This window comes from Atractosteus spatula, chromosome 12, assembly GCF_055471065.1.
Source record: "Atractosteus spatula isolate fAtrSpa1 chromosome 12, fAtrSpa1.hap1, whole genome shotgun sequence".
Classification (NCBI taxonomy): Eukaryota; Metazoa; Chordata; class Actinopteri; order Semionotiformes; family Lepisosteidae; genus Atractosteus; species Atractosteus spatula.
The window spans coordinates 21,654,232-21,676,783 of NC_142717.1; the positions used below are offsets into that span (position 1 = coordinate 21,654,232).

The following is a 22,552-nucleotide window of genomic DNA, read 5'->3' on the forward strand; positions in this document are numbered from 1 at the left end:
CGAATTAGGCCAGTACCCACTATTGTTAAACATACAGAAAAGGATATTAAAGTATTGAATATTAGTATTGGCTTTAGTATTAGCCATACAGAACATTAAAGTGCCCCTTTTCCATTCAGCGGTTGCCTGAGCCGCTGTGTCCTATCTTCTGACAGTCGCCGTTGTGAACAAACATTTCTTTGAAAAAATGAGACGTTTCCCTTGGTCAGAGATATAACTATATAATATATAAATAAATTAAATTTAACTAACATGTGAAATAGCGTGTGAAAAAGTGGTAGTTTAAGCTTTTCTGCTAATATAATATGGAATCGCGTATCTAAAGAATTTAATAACGATATGATTATATTCGTGTACTGCGACAGGGCTGTGTAGGGCTGTTTTGCCTCTCTCTTCATGCAACTGTACCAGGAAGAGGATTTCTTTCTATTCGAAACGTGTATTTTAAAAGTTTAAGAAGTAAAAACCTTACAGCGTACACAGATTTCTAAACTGATCAGGATCGTTATCTTTGTCTTATGCATAAAAATGTTCACCGCTCTGTCCAGCAAATTAATAATAAACTTTATTTTATATAGTGTTTTAAACGAATAAGTAATTAGATTGCTCATAAACCTAATCACTTGCTTTTTCTTTTTATTTAGGCTCAGATTTCAACTATAGATCGTATTATTAATAACCATAATAACAACCAACCAACAAAAACAACCATATAAACATAATACCAACCAAAAACATAGATAACGACCACAATACAAAATCAAATATATCAAACCATTATCCTCTCGCAAATTCCTCCAATTATCATAATCCCGCCCCTTATGCAAAACCAAACCCTCCTCCCATCCCAGTTTATCCTCTTTATCATAAACAAAATCCACCTCAATTTTCAACATAAAGCCTTACTGCTTACTGGGTTTTTGGGGGGGAGGTGTCTTTCGCTGGAAATCTCGCCTGCTTCTACTTTACGAGTACAACCCCCTCTCTGCAGGAGTGCTGGCTGTGACGAATTAAACCAGTTTCACAGGTATTTTTAAAGTAGGAAGTACAGTGTTAACTGGTAGCTGGGCACCTCAATTAAGTCGCTTTAACATGCTAATGCGTTGGTGTAACAGTCCGGGAGTGGCAAGCTTCTAATGTCAACTCGACTCGATTGGAAGACAATGAACGTATTTTAGCCCTAAATGAATTAATAGCAAACATGGTTTACATAAAATACATTTTCCAAGAAAGTTTATAATAATGCGATCTATAGTTGAAATCTGAGCCTAAATATAAAGGAAAAGCATTTTCAGAGAGCAATCACGCTGTGTTTATGTAGAAAAAGCGATTAGGTTTATGAGCAATCTAATTACCTATTCGCCTAAAACGCTATATAAAATAAAGTTTATTTAGAGATGAATGATCAGTGTCGCAGTTTAAATAATTTTCGTAGGAGGGCTTGGACAGATTCCAAGTGCATTTTTGCAATTTACATTGTAATACAGTTTAGAATACAGTTAGTCTAAGCTTTATCAGCTTTATTTATGGGTTGCAATTTAGAAAAAGTCAAAAACCGCACTCAAAATGCAATTTAGAGCTTTCTGGCAAGGAGAGACACCCAAATTATAATGTAACATGCCACTGTTTGTGCATGAACAAAGTTATACTGCAATTTTCCTTAGATACGCGATTAAAAAAAAATAAATTTTTTGAATCCCCGGCGGAACACACTCCATAAGAATCAGCGCTTTTATACAGTATATCGCCTTTAAACACATATATTTAAACACGCATTTACGATTTAAATCAAAACGCGATTCAAATCAATATAAATGTTTATGTTGTAACGCATAGGTGACTATTCATTGTTATTAAAAAGACTTAAATTCGATCATGTTGTGATATTTAGAAATATAAATTTGTTTGGTGCGAGTGAGGTTTTATTTAATCTCTGACCAAGGGAAACGTTTCATTTTTTCAAAGAAATGTTTGTTAAAATATAAAGTCATACTGTAGTTCCATGGGATTCAATCAAAGACCATGTGACATGGGAGTCAGGAAACTAACACACAGCGCCACCAGATTTGATAACGCTATAAAAACGCTATAAAATAATGTGACTAGGCACAGAACAAGTTTACAGCACAGTACAATAATAAATGCTGACCATGACTTTAGAAGCATAAATTACCTTACACTCAATTTAAACACAAGCTGTCTTTAGCCCTCTAAGCTGGTTCATACAGAAATGTAGAGATCCAGGCTCAGAACACACAGCTTCATTAGCGAATACATATGCAGGACAACTAGAGAAGACGTTTTACAGAGGATGGATTTTTAGAAACATCCCATCAGTGACATCACTGAAGTCAACTCCTACTGTGGGTAACTGTCGTGTGGATAGTTTCACAAGAATCAGACAAAGGTTTAAGCATCGCTTGTTCTAGATAAAACTGCAAAAAAAAACAACAACCCATAATGTACTTCTTTGCGGCTCTGTTTGCCCAAATCATATATTCACAACGTGAAATTAGAAAATAATATTACGTAACCAAAATCCGCAATATGGAAACAGAACCTGTGTAATTGTTGACAGATGATGTTCTCGTAACATTTTTACAAGACAAACTACAACATTTAAAAAATGACTTGTATGTACTTGATATCTCTAATCAATCCACGGCGATATAGTTAAAGCAGTCCCCGCACAAAACGAAACTAAAACGCCCTGGGCATACCGTTTCGCGCTTCTTATCAGTTGCTCAAAAGTAATTTGACCGTATGAAATGCATAATATAAACCTAGAAACATATACAGTACGTGAGCAGTACTTACGTAGTATCGGTGTCAAGACATACCTCTCAAATACTGTAAATCAAGTTAAAAATATCTCAAGACCGATTCTGGTCATAATGAAACCATGTTTCGTGTATGTTTTCTTTAAAGTACCGAGACCAGCCATATACTGTATGTTTATGTTCCAAAATTAATATCGTTTATGGCCTTCACACGCGTTGCAGTATGCTCCTATTCTTTTTATGCTCAGGCACTAAGATTTCCCTTCAGTGGTAAAATTCCATATAAATATTCAATACTTAAACAGGCACAGTTAAGACATTAAATATACATATACATACTGTATACAGTACAGTTTGCATACGGTAATATGTTTATGTTCCTAAATCAATCTCTTTTATGAGCATGTGTAAGGCATGGTGAATCGATTCTCAAAAATTACTGTACTTTGCATGATTGGAAAAAAATGCGTGATTGCGAAATGCTGTGGTGTTACTTTTACAAAGACGGTCAATGAAAAAAAGAATGTGGACCAGGGCAATACTTTGAGTTTACAGCTTGTCCAAGGTCATTTATTATTAATACTATTAGTAATATCTTCGTTAAAGCTCAAACATGAGAGGTTGAGCTTTATTAGCTCCACCTTGCGGAAATTCCGGATACTATTATTTTGCTACCGGTATTTACCGGTAACTTGCGGTATTTACCGGTAACTTGCGGTAGACTGCGTACAGCGTACCGGAAAATAATGCGGTATTGCCCGCGCATTTTGAATGGCTGCATCTGTACAGTATAACACTATTCACAATGAACATGAGAAAGACTTTTACATTTTAGATATTGCTTTGAATTTCCAGTCTTTCCATTTCTGAAGAGAATGTGCTTAATAATAATTGTATTTGTAATGGTAAAAGGTCCATTTACATTTATACTACAATAAAGAACTCAAATACACCACCTTAAAGACCTGTCTGGCAGCTGATGATTGCAATCCCTGCTCTATTATATTCTTTTCTTAATTCAGGATAGCCACCCACATGTCATTAATAGTTCTTTGTCATTGTAGCATTAATCAAAATGCTTGGCTTGTAGCAACTGTCAGAACAAATCCCATTAAATACAGTATATACCAATAGTCCCTAAACTTCAGACACATAAAAAGGTGCACCAACTAGCCATACATTTTCTATCCACTGTATTCAATAGAGTGTCACAGGGGAGCTGGAGCCAATCCTGGATGGAATGGGCATGAGGCAGAATACACCCAAGACTAGGTTAAGGTCTTGGACAGAATTTGTTAGGACAGCCACTCCTGGGTGGCCATCCCTAGATTAGAAATGGGCTTGAATTTTCTCCATTTATAGATTATTTTACTTACCATGGAATGATGGACTTCAAATTGTTTTGAAATAACAATTTCCAACTTTCCAAAATCCCAGACTGATAAGCAGCATCAATTCTCTTTTAAAGATTGTCATGAATTTATTTTGTTCTGGGCATGATGTGTTGCCACAAACCTAACAAACTGACAATGTTTCTAATTCTGACATACAGGTTGAACTTTCTGATGACCAACTAATCATTTGTGCACATTTTGGTGCACCTGATTCTACATACCCTCTAATTGAGATGGTAGAAATAAGGGTATACTTGGTTTTTCACACAAAGATTGCTGACTGATTTTTTGCAGCATTGCTGAATGATGACTGACTTTAAATAATGACAAAGTAGATTTTTTTAGTATTGTTTGTCAAATGAAGTTAGTTTTATCAACCATTAGGACTAAGCGAGGACTAAGCGAAGGTCAAATATGTCTAAATATGTTAAACCTAAAATTCTTATTTTTTATTAAATAATTAAAGTTACCTGATTCTGAAGGTTTAAGACAAAATATTTGTTCTATTTTAGTAGCTTTTCATGGGTCATAAGGAAAATTAACATGAGGAAGACGCAAATGAAACACAGTCTGAATAAATTATAAATGATTAAATCAGCCATATTAAAACATAAATACTCAAAGTGAACAGGTCATTCCTAGTGAGGTCATGAAGACATCCTCCATAGGAATGGACTATAGTCCATATCAGTATAGCTAGATAAATAGTACATGCAGGGAAGAGAAGAAAGGAAGCATTTGTTCACTTCCAAAGATGTCAAATTTAGTTGAATTAGAAACATTATTACACATTTTTAAAGTGAATATTTTAATCAAAATTTGAATGCTTAAAGTAAACACTTAAAGTTAAAATACATTTATTTTAGTTTTTTGATTTTTCTTTGCAGTTTATGCTGGCATTTTATGTTATCGCCCATAAAGATTTTAATTTTCATAAACATTTCGATTGAAAGTATTCACTTTAAAAATGGGTAGATGTAATTTTGTCATTTAGTAAAATGGAAGAGGTTGAATTCTTTTGCAAGGCACTACTGTATATACATGTGCGCACACACGTACTGTATTCAGTAAATGTATTTAAACTATTTTGCCTACTTCTGTCCTGTCTGGAGTTTAGCACATGTAAACCAATGTGATTAATTTATTTACAAAAAGACTCAGTTAAAAGCATAAAAGCTAAAAATGTTATATACTATCTACAAACTACTGGCATTTTCTTTCAATAGTCATACTGAAAATCTGAATGTTAAGTTCAAATTAACATTAATCTTTTTGTATCTTTTTGAAATTTTGAATATTTTCTCTAGCTTCTACAAAATGTTTGTTTATGAACTAGCATTATAAGAAATGTTGCTATATACCGTATAGACTGCACTATTGACTTTCTCACTTTCTTTCTTCATATTGTCAGCCATTGTATTTTTCTTAGTGTGGTATTGAACTCCAAAACAAATTGGTCTAAAAGCAATGTAAGAGAACAAGTATAAGTGCATGTAACTGGGTGCAACTGTGCCAATTTAGAAAGAAATTGATTCCTCTTTCTCAACATGTGCAAAATAGATTAAATTGTGCTTTGCACATGTAAGTCCTGAGCTCCTGGCTAACTAGGGTCATCAGGTCATGGGTCACTTTTCTGGGATCAATGATTTTAGAGTCCACAACTCAACTATGGCCAGCATGTTTGGCCATGAATGGCCATTTTGGAAATACTGTTTGGCAGTGAAAGTCACATTTTTCCCTATTTCCCTAAGAACCTAATATTCTCTTGAAGTAAATGTGTATATTATATTTTACAGTATGTACTATAAGAGTTCTGTAATAAGGATGATAAATTCTTATTAATGTATTAAGGTATTGTATGTGCACTTTTGCAAAGAATGTAATGCTATTCATTTTCTGGAAAGTTTTAATGGCAATATGACTTTTTGTCTGTTTTAGAAGTTGGAGTGCTGATCACTATTTTTTTCTTTGACATTTCCATTTTAAACTTCCTGTCTTCAGAGTCATTTTTTTGGTTTTTATTTTCAGTTTAAAGACTTTATTCATGAGAATCTTGTCACAACTGCATCTTTATGTAGGACTGGGAGTTACTTTATCCATTTGTTTTTGTCTGGGGACCTGGGTTATTGAATGTCTGTTAGTCTGATTACTTTTCTTTGTCTACATGTTGCATTATCACTTTTAAATGGCTATTGGAATTATGTTTTTATAGATTAGGTTATTTATCTTTATTTGGATATTTTAAACCTTAAGTTATGTCTTGTATGTAATGTATGCTTTGGCCTTGAGGAGTCACCACATGAATAATGAGTTAGCAAATGAGTAAAATAAAGGGAAGAGATCAAAACTGGGTAACTTTATAGGGTTTAAATTTTGATTCCCCTTTGAAAAAACTGCTTGATTGCTAAAGATCAATTATAATTAGACAGATTCAAGGCTTAATTTTATGTCAGGGTAAATGTGTTAACAGGTGTACAAAGCACATAACTTTTCAAAAAAGTTAAATTTGTATACAGCAAAACTAAATGCGCATGGACTTGGAGTCAATCCAAAATGTTGGACACTCTTTGAATATGATTGGGGGACACATGTGTCACGCCTGAAATTCCTCCCCTAGAGGGCACTCCACTACTCCCATTATTAGTCCTGTGATTGTTTCTAAGCTCCTCAGGTGTACCCTGTTATGTGTACTGCTATTTAAAGTCTAGTTTGTCCAGTTCTCAGGGCTCAACATTAGGGTACGGATGTCGCAAGGCCCACCTAGCACCAGGATACCCTACATCCGTCTCCTGAGGGCATAGGCCTCATCCCCGACACCTCCCGTTTCCTGAGCCCGGGATCTGGAGGATAAAATCTGGGGGATTTTTGTTGATGGACTGTTCCCTGACCTGCCTTTGGACCTGCTCGGATTTGGATGCCATTCTTTGTCTCCCCCTTTCACTGTCTCATGGACTGTAATGATTATTTTGTACACCATTATATCCCTGTGTATTATCCCATACCACACCTCCTGTTTTCTCCAGCTCTTACCACATCGCATAGGGTCTACAACAAGACTCGACACGGAGTGCAGACCACGTCCGTAACAACATGTTTGCCTCCATCGGATAAATCAGAATAGATCACTGCCACCTAATTAGTCTTTCTTAAAATACTTCAGTTGGGTAGCTGTGCCAGCATGCGTAGTCTGCAAAGGAACAAGTAATAGAGAGAAAACACAACGTTTCACACCTGAAGAAGGCTTCACCGCCGAAACATTGTGTTTTCTCTCTTCTCTTTTCAGCATGGAATAAACCTATTACTTGTTCCTTTCTTAAAATGAAGATAAGATTTTTAAAATTTTTCTTTTAATTAGTATCCCATTTTGATATTTTGAAAAGTCCTCTTTGCATTATCCATAATCATTGCATTATCCTTTGACACTTTTCAGTTAATGTTTTGCAATGCTATATTCATAAGTCATTCAATAATGGCTTTTATCCTCTACTTACATTATTTCTGACCACAACTAAGCTCTTCCCTAACAGCTTCCCCAATAGCAATGGTCAATTCCTACCCAAACAGGACCAGCAGCAGGGCAGCTGCAGTGAGGTTCTCCCGGAATGTGAAGGCAGGGAGCTGGAATGCTGTAAACACCCCAAGGCACAGACCAACTGGAACAAGGTAGAACACCTGCATTAACACAGAAATTAATACTGTAAACACAGTGCAGATAGGAAATATACGTAAAATAGTAGAACTATTCCACACTACAATTTTGTCATGTCTTTATTTTTATATGATGATAATATTAATTGTTTACCATATCAAATATGAAATTAGAGGCCCAGTAGATTATATGGTTGAGTCCAGAAATATGTTGTAGCCGCTTCTCCCCCGAGACATGATCTCTGACTACTACTGTGCCAAGGCTGGCTGTGAGGATGGAGAATCCCAACAGGATACACAAGGCAACACCACACTGCCGAATACTCTCTTGGCTGCAAATATTATATATTATATTATGCAAATATAAGACACCGTCAAAACGTAAAAGAAAACAATGTAAGTAGGCCATTCAAATGTCATTCTAACTTGCAGTACTTAAAGAAAGCAACAATTACACATTTCTTATCAAAAACATGAATAGCATATTGCGTGAAAGCTTATACAGTATATGAAATATATAAAAGCTTAAAAATATACAGTATAAAATAAAAACAGAGCATTAAAATTATCTAAAGTGATTTTCTTTATGCTTGGAAAATCTGATATACTCATTTGATTTACATCTCATGCTAACATACATGCATGTGTCTGGACAATGTTTCTAAACTTCATTTTTCAAACTGACTTACATTCTGTCTTCATCCAGAAAGGCACCACCATAAGGATGACTGTTTAGTGTTATTCCTAAAACAACAGGTACAAACCAAAGACTTAGAAAAATCCTTAATGTTTTAAATAGTATCCCTACTTAGTTAAAAACCTCTGTAAAACCTCTGTAAGAACTATGATACAATTATTTTTCTTCCTGCAATGTGTAATAAGATAATACTATTGTAACATATTGTATAAAATCAATGTTACTGAGCTTAATTTCATTAGCTGCTTCACATTACTTCTCCAAGAGTAATGTTATCTTACTCAGCATGTCTACATTGTTTAAAACATTATTTTAACTACTTATACTGTATGTTCTCAATTTCAAGGGCAACTGATGCACAAACTACCAGCAGTGCCTAGGAAGGTGGTATTACACTGGCTGCTGGCAGCAAGTATTTGAGCACATTAAGTGCTTCAAGCAAGCCCCGGGTTGTTCTTGTTGAACAAATTAAGTGCATTCAAATCTAGTAACTTACATCTTTCCAGTGTTGTTTACCAATGTACTGTATTTTTACAATGAAATGAATACTGTATGCATTGACTCAGTAATTGAGAGAGTATATATTTGCTCATCTTTTCATTTTTTTACAGGGTACAATGTCCTACTGTACTAACTTTTACATTGTTACATAATACCAAGATTGTTCCTCAAGATCTTTCTGTTGCTTTTTTAATACTCCCTCATAGTAATCAGTTTTAATATAGTATTCTTCTTTTGTATCTCCACACCTTCTCAAATACACTGTGTTACTTTACTTGGATTGGGTCCCATTGGATTCTTCTCTTTTCACACATGATTATTGTACTATTGATTAATTTTAAAGCTGATGTGATTTGCCGTTTTCCCTATTTTGACTTAAACACAGAAAACATTAATGTCCTACCATACTCTTTCCAGTTTGTACCAGGGGGAAGGTAAGACCAGAGAATGAAGTTATTGAGCTGGTTAAGGAAGGATGGTCCTGTATGATAGCCCTGCTGGTTGTACCAAACCTACAAAAGCAGGCATGACATGCAAGTCAATGAACAAACTGACATGCAAGTCAATGAACAAAATGTATTGTAGCATTATGTGACGCTACTTGACATAGCCTGAAAGAGCTTTTACTCCAAACTTATTAGAAATTTCACATTAAATATTCACAAAGTACTCAATATTCAATTTTTACATAAACTGATCAATTTAAACTGTTTGAAGATCTTGGAAATAAAATTTGTTTTTCAAATTCTAGTCAAATGTTCCAATTCCTTCCAGTTCCAGTTTAGCGCTGTATTTTCTAGTCAGTGATTTGTTTGTAACTAAACTGGAATTAAGAATCTTAGTGTATGTGTAAAAACAATATAAGTAAATCCACAGTAATTCTCAAATATATAATTTATTTTTGCAGTAAAAAAACGAATAAGCCACATACAAATTCCTGGTGTTTGCACTGAGTTTCCATACATAAGGAAAATAGAAATCTGGAAAATTAACTTTAGAAAAATAGCTCTTTAACGGTGAATGATGTGAATCCCTTAAAACCTGTACAATAAGTGTCAAAATACAATATATGCACATCTAGAAGGAATTATATATATATTTTAATATTAGGAGCAGGGCAATAAGTAAAAAGTGTTAATGTTTAGCATTCAGAAGTCAGAGACTTCTTAGTACAGGTCAACTGATGTTCCGAAAGCCTTTACTCAGGGGAAGCGCTAAAATTTTTTCCAATTCATTCCTGGAAAGGATTGAAGCAATCAAGATCTATCCCAGAATCATGGGGTACACAGCGATACTGCACTCTACGATACCAGTTCATTGTAGGCCAGACACATTTTAAAAAGCGAAGTATTAGAAAAGATGTAACATTTTATGTTCCCTTCTTTCTAATGTTGACTTTGCCTAATCTTACCTTGCACATAGATTTTATGTAGGATGAATTGCTTCGATTATGTTCAAATTCACTGGGAAAGGTTCGGCTAAAAGACCAGCCTCCAAATCTGTGAGAAAGTTAAGCACACACATTTATATATTTCTAATCTGAAACTGATATAAGATATAAGAAGGAGCATGTTTTATGTAGTTCAGCCATTTGAAAAATCTTTTTTTTAATTTTAAAAAATGTAAATATAAAAGATTTAAATATTTTTAGAGACATGTTTTTAAAAACAGCATTGACATGTTGTCCCACATTTCCTTTAACTACTCAGCCACTGAAGGTACTATCTCAGAGTGCAAAATGAGACCTTTAAGTTAGTCATCTCTGTATCCTGCACTTATCTTATCTTGCCCAAACCTTTCTGTCTTTAAAGAAATATTGGTCAGTGTAGTTACCTCTTGTTAAAGAATTTTCTTGTTGTTCCTGTTAAATACTTTTCCACATTGTAGCCAGTCAAGTTATAAAGAATATCACCCTTGTTGCTTAGCAAGAATGGCACAGATATATTCAGCACAGGACATTTCTGTAAAGAATGATACATTAAAAGATCTTTATTGTAAGAAAAAGTATAATTTAACAGATAAAGAGTGGTGATAATTTCGAATTGAAATTGACATATTCTGCAATGCTTATTGGGCAGTGAACTTAACCTGTAAGTGATGATTCTAAAAGTATTTTGTGTTTCTTAACTTTAATTGAATAAAATATATTTGTTAATATACTTTTTTTTACAAATTCAGTGTACCATAAAAAATAGAACCTTGTTTTTCATTTTTGGCTCTGCACTAAATTAAGCATACAGTTCCATCCATCCATTTTCTAAATGCTTTATTCAATATAGGGTTACAGAAGAGTCAGATTCTGGCATGCAATGGGTGCAAGCCAGTATAAACCCTTGATGGTATGCCAGTCTATCGCAGGGGACACACAAACACAAACATGTACGCACTCGCACCTAGGACATTTCCTAGGAGCTAGTTAATCTACAAGTATGTCTTTGGTCTTTGAGATGAAACAGGAGAATCCAGCAAAACACCATACAAACAAGGGGAGAACATACAAATTCTACATAAATAGAACCTGAAGACTTGAACCCAGGACCCCTGCTGCAAGGCAGAAATGCTACGGCTTTTCTGCTACGGCTGTGCAGCCGTAAAAATATGTGCAGTCTGCTTACAATTCCATAGTAAGGAAAGCTATTAGTTTTTACAAAGACTACAATCACAAGCATCATTAAGATTTTTTTAGATTGAGAAATATATTTAATAAAAACTGTTTATTTTTAAGTGACTCTGAAAGCACTTGACATAGTCTTAAATGGTACACACCAGTCATTCATTAAATGAGGTTTAATGTGTCATGACACAAAAGTCAGTCCTAAGAAAACAAATCACATTTATATTTTGCCCTAAGTGGAATGTAAATGTCAGAGATGAGTTAGCATAAACATGCATAGACAGGATTTATTTGACATAATGGGTTTGCTGATTGCTTCCCCAGAAATGCAAACATTTATCATACTTAATTTTAAGTTGTAAATGCTATGGTCTAAACAAATAATGATGATATTGTTATGCTGTATATCAAATTCAAATTACCAAATCAAACATCTGACCTCCTCTTTAATGAATCTTCATGACTAATAAAATAACAGCTATGCTTGTTTTTATTCCTCTGATTTGTTGGTATTCCAGATCAAATGCCTTTGAATAGCCCAGTATAGGTGTATTTGCATTTGTGTTCCAGAACTTTTCCGACAGAATTCTGTAAGGCATCTTTTTTCTGGAACAGTGCATTTACACTTGCTTGAAAGAGAAGGGAGTATTTTTCTCAGCAAACACGTGAACACATGCTCTTTATAAAAATAATAGAGCAGAGGTAATGAAATACACATCTACATTACACTCCCTAACATCAATCATGGTGGTCTATAAAAACCTTGATTCATGATCAAAGATCTCTTTTGCGCAACTGAGTGAGTCTACCTGAACTACTGTTCCAACAAACTAAAGGCTTCTTTTCATAAGTGGCATATATTGTTCCTTTTAATTATTTCTTTATTTTTACCAGCCTTGACATTCAACTGGCTAAATTACCACATCACCTGTGTCCAATTTCTCATTAACAAGGTCATGTTGTCAAGGTCACTCAAGTTAATCACTGTTAATCATAAATAATCAACTAATTAAAAATTTGGAAAGAGATTAGCATTTTCCAAATTCTGCATATTTTATTTTTTCTGAAAACACACTTCCATAAACAGAGGGATCACAATGATGCTTATTGTACAGTAGTAATACATTAACTTAATACAAACATTTGTTTTTCTAGTTCTGTGGGCCTTCTCATTGACTCCCATTCAACTTAATTTAACTATTGTACTACTCTTTGCATTAAACAATGCTACTAATAAATCTTTGTAAGATTATATACAGTAATAGCATACCATGCTAAATCCTGACAAATCTGACAAATCCTGAAACATCTCACAATGAGTTTCAGTTAGCTATTACATTTGGCTAAAATACAAAACATTTAATTCTGAAACAATGGATGACTTCAATCTTTGGCACTGTGTTCAGTGTACTTAATTCTGTATATGTGGTGATGTAGATAATGTAATATTCATTTTTGAAAGTGATGTAACAACCACCATACTTCTGGTCACCACACAGTCAGACTCGCCAAAGCTCTGATAAAGCCTTTTCTGATTTATTTTTAACCCCTTTATATACTGTATATAAAAGTGGTTAATGTCCTTATTTAATTTCATCTTCCACTCAATTTAAAGTTGTTAGTTGCTTCACAGAGCTGATTTTTCTCAGTATGATCTGTCTCCCTGTCCCAAAGTGATTGCATCTAATCTATAGGCTGATTTACAGTATGTCTATAATAAGGTTTTGTTTTGGGGGATCCTTTCCACATTGTGTTTAAAGTTGAGTTGTAGTGCATCTAGATCACAATGAAATTATATATATATATACCAAACTTTCTATTAAAGGGGTAGTGGTGGTGGTAGTGGTTGGGGTTTTGGATGGGTTTATTATTAATATGAATTGGTGTTTGTAGAGATGTGGACCTCTACAGACTGTGTCTATATGCCAAGATTGATAAACATTTTAAGCCAGCAGCTGTCCCGCAACTCACAATTGGGAACCCACTGAAGCTAAGCAGGTGTGAGTCTGATCGTGACCTGGATGGAAGACCTCCTTGGAAAACTAAGGTTGCTGTTGGAAGAGGTGTTACTGAGATCAGTAGGGACATTCATCCCACAATCTGTGTGGACCCAAAGCCCCAGTATACAGTATGTAGTGACAGGGACACTATACTGTATACAGCTCCTGACTCTCCGTGGTCATTAAAAATCAAGGGGTGTTTCTAGAAAAAAAAAGGTATCTTACCCTGAAACGTTTTCCAATCATTTGTGTTGTTGGAGGGGAGTTCTCATTACCTCCTCATTTGAGTAGAGTGTCCAGAGTAATGATACTTACTGTAAGTGTAAGGATTTTTTTACTATTGTTCATTTTTTTAAGACTAAATACTCTATATGGTAATAAAAATCAGTTAAATAAAATATTTCCATGATGCCACAATGGACAATTTAGTTTAATTGATCAGAAATTGATCAGATATCAAGTGGATCAAATAGTACTTTTGTCATACTGTCATACTCCATTCATTGTCACTTAAATTAGTGTCATGTAAGACCATTTAAATTTAGAATGCAAAAAATCACTAGGACAGGTGAACTATTTTAATAAAACATACTTGGTTTCATTTTATCATACTGCATTTCTCACAATCGTAAACCCCTCCTCTTAAGGACGCTCCAGCCCTTCCTTGTTTTATACTCATCTCCCGCACCTGCCTCCGGTTCCAGCCCCCCATGCTATATAAGCCTGACGTTCCTGCCAATCTGGGCTCAGCTTTGGAAGATGGACGCCCGGAAGCCCGCCTACCCGCGATTCCAGGATCGACTTTACGGCATAGGCTTCATCACAGCGTCCTGACCTACTGAGTCCGGAATTAGGGATCATCTGGTCCCATTACCCCCTTTTATTCTCCTGACCCTCCGCCGGATCCCACTCCAGATTTTAACTCTGTTTGTCTGTCAGGATGGATTACCCGGTCTTGGACATTTGCTACACTCTTGGATTTGCCTTGAACTCCCTTGGACTGTTTGCCTCGGCCACACCTCCCCCGAACACCAGCGCACCATGGACACACCCCCTGTTTTCCTTCCAGCCCCCTTGCATGCCTTTTTCCCTGTGTTTTCTTCACTCCCCCCGGATTGTGTTGTCTGCATAGGGTCAAAAAAGTATGCTCTTGCACATTTAAAGCAGTCTTTCTAACAGGTATTGATTGATTTCAACAATATAGCAAAGGTATATTTTTAGATTTGCAGTGAATTCCTGTTTCACAATCTTGACTTCTAGCATTTTCATTGTGACTGATTTACACATATACTGTACATACTGTATGTTTGTAGTATATCTTTGTGAAATATGAATAGTGCATATTGTATTTTTGCCTACAAGTAATATTCAGTGACAACTAGAAATTTTTTTAAAAGATAGGTACTTTTTTTTGGATACCACATAAACACAGTCAAACATGTACTGTATGCACTTTTGCTAAAGACAAAATGCAGCTCCCCGTTCCATCTACCATATTTACAATGTTTAATTATTACTTATTTATACGATTCGATACTGAGAGGGGGAGAGGTATGGCTTACACAAAAACATCTCCAATGACAAAATAACATATTACAAGCAGTTTCATTTAACATAATATAGCAGTGTTATAAAAATTTGATTAACTTAGACCTGAAACGTTATATTTAATATAATATAAAGTTATATTTTTAAAAACATTTACTGTAGGTTGTCAAATAATGAATAGTTTTTTTTAAGTAGGTTGAAGATACCATAGAGACAGAAATAAAAAAATACATTTTTTTTATAATGACAGAGTTAACACATAATACACTATCAAAAATAATCTCAGGAAATATATAAAATCTGTCCTTTCCTTATTTTCACCCTTATTTACAGTAATCTGGGTTTCCTGATGTGACTGCAGTATATGTTGCATTGATTGCATTTTTTAATTAGAGTTATCTGACCTCTTGTTTTTACCTGCTCTTGGTTGTGAATACAACCACAGGACTCATGACTATATTCTTCAGCTCCAATGCTAAACCACTGACAGGATGAACTAGATCTCAAAAGAAAAAAAAGATGTTATTCTGTTATATATATATTTTTCTTTACAATACTGGTATTCTCTAATTTAATATTAACATTTTGTGAATTTGCAAGTATTTGCAAACTACTGTACAACAATAATCATCTTCTCTCTCAGATCATTCAAGACATGCAAGTTTCATCTCTGAGTAGCCGTCACTTCATATAATAAACTTTATTTTGTATAGCATTTTTAAAAGTAGCATCTCAAAGTGCTTTAGAAAAGGTGGAAAATGAGAATACAGTTATAAGAATAGCAAATTACAGAATAAGCATATAAGATCACAAGTAGTGAGGTACAGCAGAAGATACATTAGAAAATTGAGAAAACACAGACATTAATGAAGTAAAGGCCTTCCTTAAAAGAAAGATTTTCAGTCTAGTTTTAAATGCAATCTGAATAGGTGACTCTGATATACTTGGGAATACAACTAGATCAAAGATAACGCTCAAGTAACCAGAAAGACTCAAGTTCAAGACAAGTGTGAAACAAAATTTACACATTTACAATGTTTAAATCCAAGATGTGACCAATTTTTTATAGGTTAGATAGAGATGCTGTTTGATACCAAAGCATTGCAACAAAACTAGAACATAAATTTTTGCTTGTTATTTAATAAAGTCATAACTAGTTCTTCTCAGGCTAACTATCATACTGAAACAAAATATAACTCCACTTGTTGTCAATTAAGTTACTGTTATGCACTGATATAAGACAATTTAAATTTAGAATGCAAGTTTAAGAAACATGGACTGGGACAGATTTACTAGTTTTATTAAAACATAATTTACTGTATCTACAGAACTATAGTAACACCCCTTCAATAGCTGTATACTATATAGTAGTTTTATTCGTATTACATAGTTTTGTTTATGTAAAAGACCAGTAAAATTAGCCTTGTAGCTCTGCTTGTTTATTTCTTTGTCATCAGGATATTGCAGGAATAGTGCAGGTATTATTTTACTGGAGGATTACAAGAGTAAACATAATTAGATAACACTAACATACTGTAGCATAGTATTTCTGCGAGGTCTGCTTTCATGAGGTGGTAAAATGTATACAGGAACATGTTGCATACTTGTCTAGAAACTAACCTTTCTGTTGACTGGTTATCACACAGATTTACTCCTCCAAAATGATACAGAAGTGCATCTGTTAAGTTGTCTGGCACAAAACCATCAGAGCTGAAGTAGAAATAAACAATCACACACTGAAAAAATGTGATACTGTGCGAAAGATACTGTATTTGCAAAATTCATTAACAGAATTAAGAAATTAAAGTGAAAGGGTGAGGCTTTACAGATAATCTGTTCAATAACGTCAACACAGAAGAATTTTAGAAACCTGGATGATATGGTATGGGAATGGTACGGTACAATTCAGTAATTTTTAAACAGGACCTATGATGACCCCTCTATGTCTGGTCAACCAAGAGGCTGCTACAATGGCAATGGTGGATTGCTGAGCAGTGATTTCAGGGGAAGAAGACTTGTAAGTAAAGTATAGTGATGTTGTAATGGGTGATTGGTGACAAACAAGGTCTTCCTTAAACTTTCATTAATAACTTTAGCAGATTCTGACAAACCCTCTGCAGTTAACATGTTTACATGTTTATTTGTAGGGCTTATCTGTTTGATTGCAACAAAAAAGTTGTTGGTGCTGCATTATTAAGTTCTGGTACGGTTCGCTTCTGGCCTAAATTTGATACTATTTACATGAAACATTTAAACACTATGATTTGCCCCAAGGCAGTGGGTTAAATCCCCAAATTACAGCTACTCCTCATATTTATTTATGAGAAATCTTTATATATTATATATTTTTATTTAAGTTATTTTTAAAATAAATGTTTATATTTATCAATTTAATGTAAAATGAGTGAGGAAGACTTTTGATTGTTGAGTAGTGAATGATGTGGAAAATGCACGAGTAATGTGCCCATAGGCATATCTGAACAGCTCAACTCTCTTCAGTACTTTTATTTTCAATGAGCCTTTTAAAAGCCTTTATTTTAAAATATTTTATGAAAAACATATACACACTGTATATGTTTTTTCATATTTAGATATTTAGCCAATTATTATTTATTTATTAAACCTTTATTGATTTATTGAATTTTAAGGGATGAAATGATCAGAGGCTGTAAGAACACTGAGACAAGGTACACATAGTGTACATTGTTAAAGCATGTTAAAGTGGGAACTGTTACTGTTGGATAAATTCTTGAGGCACATGTAGTAAGTCTGTGTGAAGGGCAATGAATGTTTGGTATTAAGGTTTTTAGCCATATTCTAAAATATAATTCATACTGTTCAACAGTATTATCATTAAAACACTTAGACAAAGAAATATGTCTGTGATTTGATGTGACAGATCATCCCAATTTCTTCTTTCCAGTCTAAAGCTGTGAAAACCTATTTGAGTTCCCTGTGTTTTTAATCCATATTTGTCAGTTTGTCACAGCTAGAAATCAATCAATAGACCTGTGGGGCATGTCTAATGTGATAAATCTTGTGAGGTATTCAATGATAATGGGAAACTTGAATTATATCAAATAAATACAGGGTAATACAGTACGTACTGCATATCGATTGAAAGTCAATCCTGGAAATATTAAGTTTTGATGATTATGTATTTCTTGGTTCCTAGTATGTCAAAAGTGTCAACCTTTATCTTTTCATTTTTATATTACTCCCCTGAGGTTTTTATAATTTTCTGTGTGGCTCTTTTTGTGCTAATAATGAACTTGAAAAAACTATGCTTTCTGGGGTTTTATCCAACCTTGTCCTTATTTACTGCACTTTCTAAGCTATTTAATATCTGCATTAACAGTTGACATTGTTAGAAAAACTGCCTCTAGACTCTGAGAACTCATGACCCTTACCAGGAATAAATGGCTGTCTGATAATGGATGGATAAAGAAACCCCAAAATCTTGTAACAAACCTCCTGTGTATACACACAGAGAAAATATCTCAGGAGATTGTTGTGTGCTAAATTGGCATACCTGAAGAACCATCCTTCAGAGCTGTTGTACATCTGGGGAGTCAGCCTGAGTGCTGGGTAATGAATAACCAGTGGTTTCACAGTGAACAGAGCCATTGCCATGGTGACAAAAAGAACTGGCAGCAGGAGGTGAACTACGCCTCCCTTCCAGTCTCTCCGGCAGTGATGAAAGCGCTTGATCAACAGAGCAGCAAGCTGTCTGAGACATAACCCAGCTCCTGTGTCCCTAATGGGCCATGTCAGATCTGTCAAACATTAAAACAAACGTCACTGTAATTAATTACGCTTCTTACAATACTATACAGTTTAATAATTGACTACACCTAGATTATATTTTCCAGAAACCTTGTAGCAAAATTGAAAGCAAACTAAATGTTTAAAAGCTGATTATGTTATGCAGTGTGAAGAACATCAAAATTAAAAGTATGACCTATGGCTTTTAAACTGTCTGAAGTCCTTTCTTATCAATTATAAATGTTTCAATGGGGGAAAAAACTTGAATATATCTAAAATTTAATACAGTACATCTTACAAGTGATAGTTCTTGCTGGTCCAAAAGTACTGTACTTCACCAAGTCACAGTCACAAGAAGTGCCATTGCTAAAAACATGCCTAGGCATTTGCATACTGTATAAACTGATAGGGGAATCATTATCTGTTGAAAATTGAAACTATGTTATGAATTGTGCTGTCTGTGCCTGCATCATGATCCTTCCCTACTCAAAGTGCATTCACAAATCATTCAAAAGTGTGATAAAAGGATGTAAAAAAGTGTCATGATTGACCATATAAATTATTTAAAGCATTCAGCTTGGTGTTTTAAATGTATTTCAGATCAGTGTCAGATCCAGTTCAGATCAGTTGCCTGACTAAGACTTACATTTTTGACTGCAGATATCATGAAATTTATGTTTTGCTTTTTTGTTGTTTTTCTAACAACAGGTACAGCAAACACAACTGATGAAGCAAATGGAGTAAGATTTTAGATGCTGTTGTGGTAAGGGGTCTTTGAAGGGACTGTTTATAGGTGAACTGCAACTAAAAGCCTTTAAAGACCTCTGTTAATGTAAATCAAGACACTAGTTGATGTTTAGTTCATTATAAAATTGATGAAGGATTTAGAGGGCAGATTCTTACATGGGTATGACTGATATGCATTGAAATAATAATAAATGGAATGTGATATAAATAGCTTCACAGTATTAGTTGAGGAATTAGTAGTCTTGAGAGGGTGTGATATAGGGTTTTATTTTTTATCTGCAATAAAGCCTCCTGCACTATCCAGTATCTCCCATTGTGGATTTGTATACAGTACGTGCAGATCATTTGAGTCTCCTTGTTTAAGGGTAGGGTCTGTCACAGCTTGCATAATGTATACATAGTGTTATTCAACCTAAGGGATCAAAAAGTGCTTTATATAGTACAGTATACAATGCCTTGCAAAGTATTCAGACCCTTCACAGTTGTTACATTTTGTTGCTTTAAAGCTTGCAGTAATGCAACTTTGAAGTAGCAGTTAATATTTGTTACATCAACTACTTCACACAATCAAAGCAAAAAATTCAAAGTAAATAATATGAAAGAAGCTGGAAAAGCATGACTGCATAATGTACAGTACAGATGTACTATAGAAGTATAATAACTTAAATATTCCATACTGTATGTATACCATTCTAAATTGAATTAAGTACACAAAAGTACTTTACCAAGTCACATAATGATTGCCTCTGTTAATTTGTAGCTTCTCTTATGTTCTTATGTTGTAGATTTGGGTAATTTCAGAATAAAAACACCTTCCTCTATGAGCGCCATCTAGTCATACCACCATGAAATAGAAGACACAACGTTCTACCTAGCACCTGCCTAAATCAAGCTGTCCCAAAGTATGCAGAAAGGCAAGAATAAACTGATAAAGGATGTCATCATAAGCCAACAACAATTTTGAAAGAGCTTCAATGTCTGAGATGGGAAAAAATGTCGGTTAGCCAACTATGTCCTGGTCAATCCACTAAACTGCCCATTATGCCATTGTAGCACTAAAGCATTTAAGTGATACTGCAAACAAGCAGCCAAAGATTTTGAGATCAGAAGAGACAAAATTGGACCTTTTTGGTATATTGGAAAGCATTACATCTAGTGCAAAACAGATGTAGCACACCACTCAATCATCATCTCTACAGGGAAGGAAAAATGGATGGAGTAAACTACAGGCAAAAGCAGTAATCCAAAGCATAAGGCCGAACCTACAATGGGGTTGTTTTTTTGGTTTTTTTTTAAATGTATGTTCTTTAATCCTTCCATCCAAATTTCTAACCACTTTATTCAATACAGGATCATGAGGAGATGAAGCCTGTACCAGCAAGCAACAGGCGCAAAGCAGGATACACCCAGGATGAGAAGCCAATCCATTGCAGAGCACACACAGGTACAAACAGACACACATTTATAACAGGACCGATTTTTTAAAGAAGTTGAGTGATCTACTAGTACAGTATGTCTTTAGACTGTAGGAGGCAACGGAAACACCTGGCAGAAACTCATGTGAACAGAGGGAGAACACGGGCGGAGCGGTGGCACTGTGGTGAAGGCTCTGTGCCTGTGGCTGGAAGGTTGGTGGTTCAAATCCTGCAGCTGGCAGAGGAATCCTACTCTGTTGGATCCATGAGCAAGGTACTTAACCCCAGGGGTGCTGTATAAATGGCTGACCCTGTGCTCTGACCTCAAGCTTCTCTCTCCTTGTCTATGTGCCTCATTGAGAGCAAGCTGGGGTATGTGAAAAGACAAATTCCTAATGCAAGAAATTGTATATGGCTAATAAAGTGATCTTATCTTATCATACAGTACCAACAATTGAATTTGAAGAATCAATTGATTGATCTTACAAGTGACTTGGTTCTCAAGCACATGTTTGCAGAGAGCCTACTGCCTGACTTTTGGATCTCTGTGCACGGTGAATACCAAGGCCTGAGTAACATATCCTTGAAAAAATTATCCTATATTCATCAACCTATCATTGTGAGTTTGGCTTTTCAGCGTTAACTTAGAGCAAATACAGAGCCCATCTCAGGGACGAACATGATTTGCGTCTTTACCTCAACCAACAAATCCCCTACTAGAAGTTCTCTCTTCTTCTATGCAAGCGCTACCATCTCACTGAGTGAGTAATTTTTTTCCACTATCATTTTATTTTTCATTTGATTGACAATGTGCTTTTTCTGCCTGGGGCATCGGACACTTTGTGACTCGTCCAAAGGGGTTGCACTTCCAAACAGGTGGAGAGCTGATGATCTAATGCACCACCTATCAATCATCTTTGGCCGGTGAATCATACAGCTGAATTACACCGCAGTGGGCCGCAACACCTCTAATGCAGCTATGAGTTCTTATGCATGTTCTGAGTGGCTGCATCTGTAATTTAAAATACAGACTTTATTGCCAGCAAATGTACTTTTTGACAGTTTGCCAGTGGAGAGTGTAAATGATGCATGTATTTTTTCTTTTTTTTCATAAGATATTATCTCTCAGGTTTGCAGAGTGATAATATTTTCAGTTTTGAAAATCACTCAAACTTGCATTAAACCAAAATGCATATACAATAAGCTAATTTATATATCCAGATAAATCATTAAATTTTGAGTTAAGTACATTATTTGCAAGATGGGCCACACACTGAACCTCCAAAGCCAATTTAGGATTGTTCATTAATGTTACCAAAACTACACAATTTTACATGTATTCTGAAAGTACAATTGAAATTTGATTATTACCATTCCCATTTCAGAAATTTCTCATTTTGAATTATTCATTGACATTCATATTTATTAGGGGAAAAATACACT

General features: G+C 34.8%; 1 protein-coding gene across 1 annotated transcript in view; it reads right to left on the reverse strand.

Moving 5' to 3' along the window:
- LOC148822767 (ATP-binding cassette sub-family A member 13-like) overlaps positions 1-22,552 on the reverse strand; it is a 128,582-nt gene that overhangs the window by 65,532 nt on the left and 40,498 nt on the right. The window contains exons 19-24 of the mRNA XM_088929549.1: positions 18,715-18,958; positions 10,432-10,519; positions 9,424-9,532; positions 8,512-8,566; positions 7,977-8,154; positions 7,731-7,846 (exon numbers count right to left, since the gene is read on the reverse strand). Of these exons, the coding sequence (XP_088785675.1) occupies positions 7,731-7,846; positions 7,977-8,154; positions 8,512-8,566; positions 9,424-9,532; positions 10,432-10,519; positions 18,715-18,958 (790 nt within the window). The remainder of the gene's footprint in view (positions 1-7,730; positions 7,847-7,976; positions 8,155-8,511; positions 8,567-9,423; positions 9,533-10,431; positions 10,520-18,714; positions 18,959-22,552) is intronic.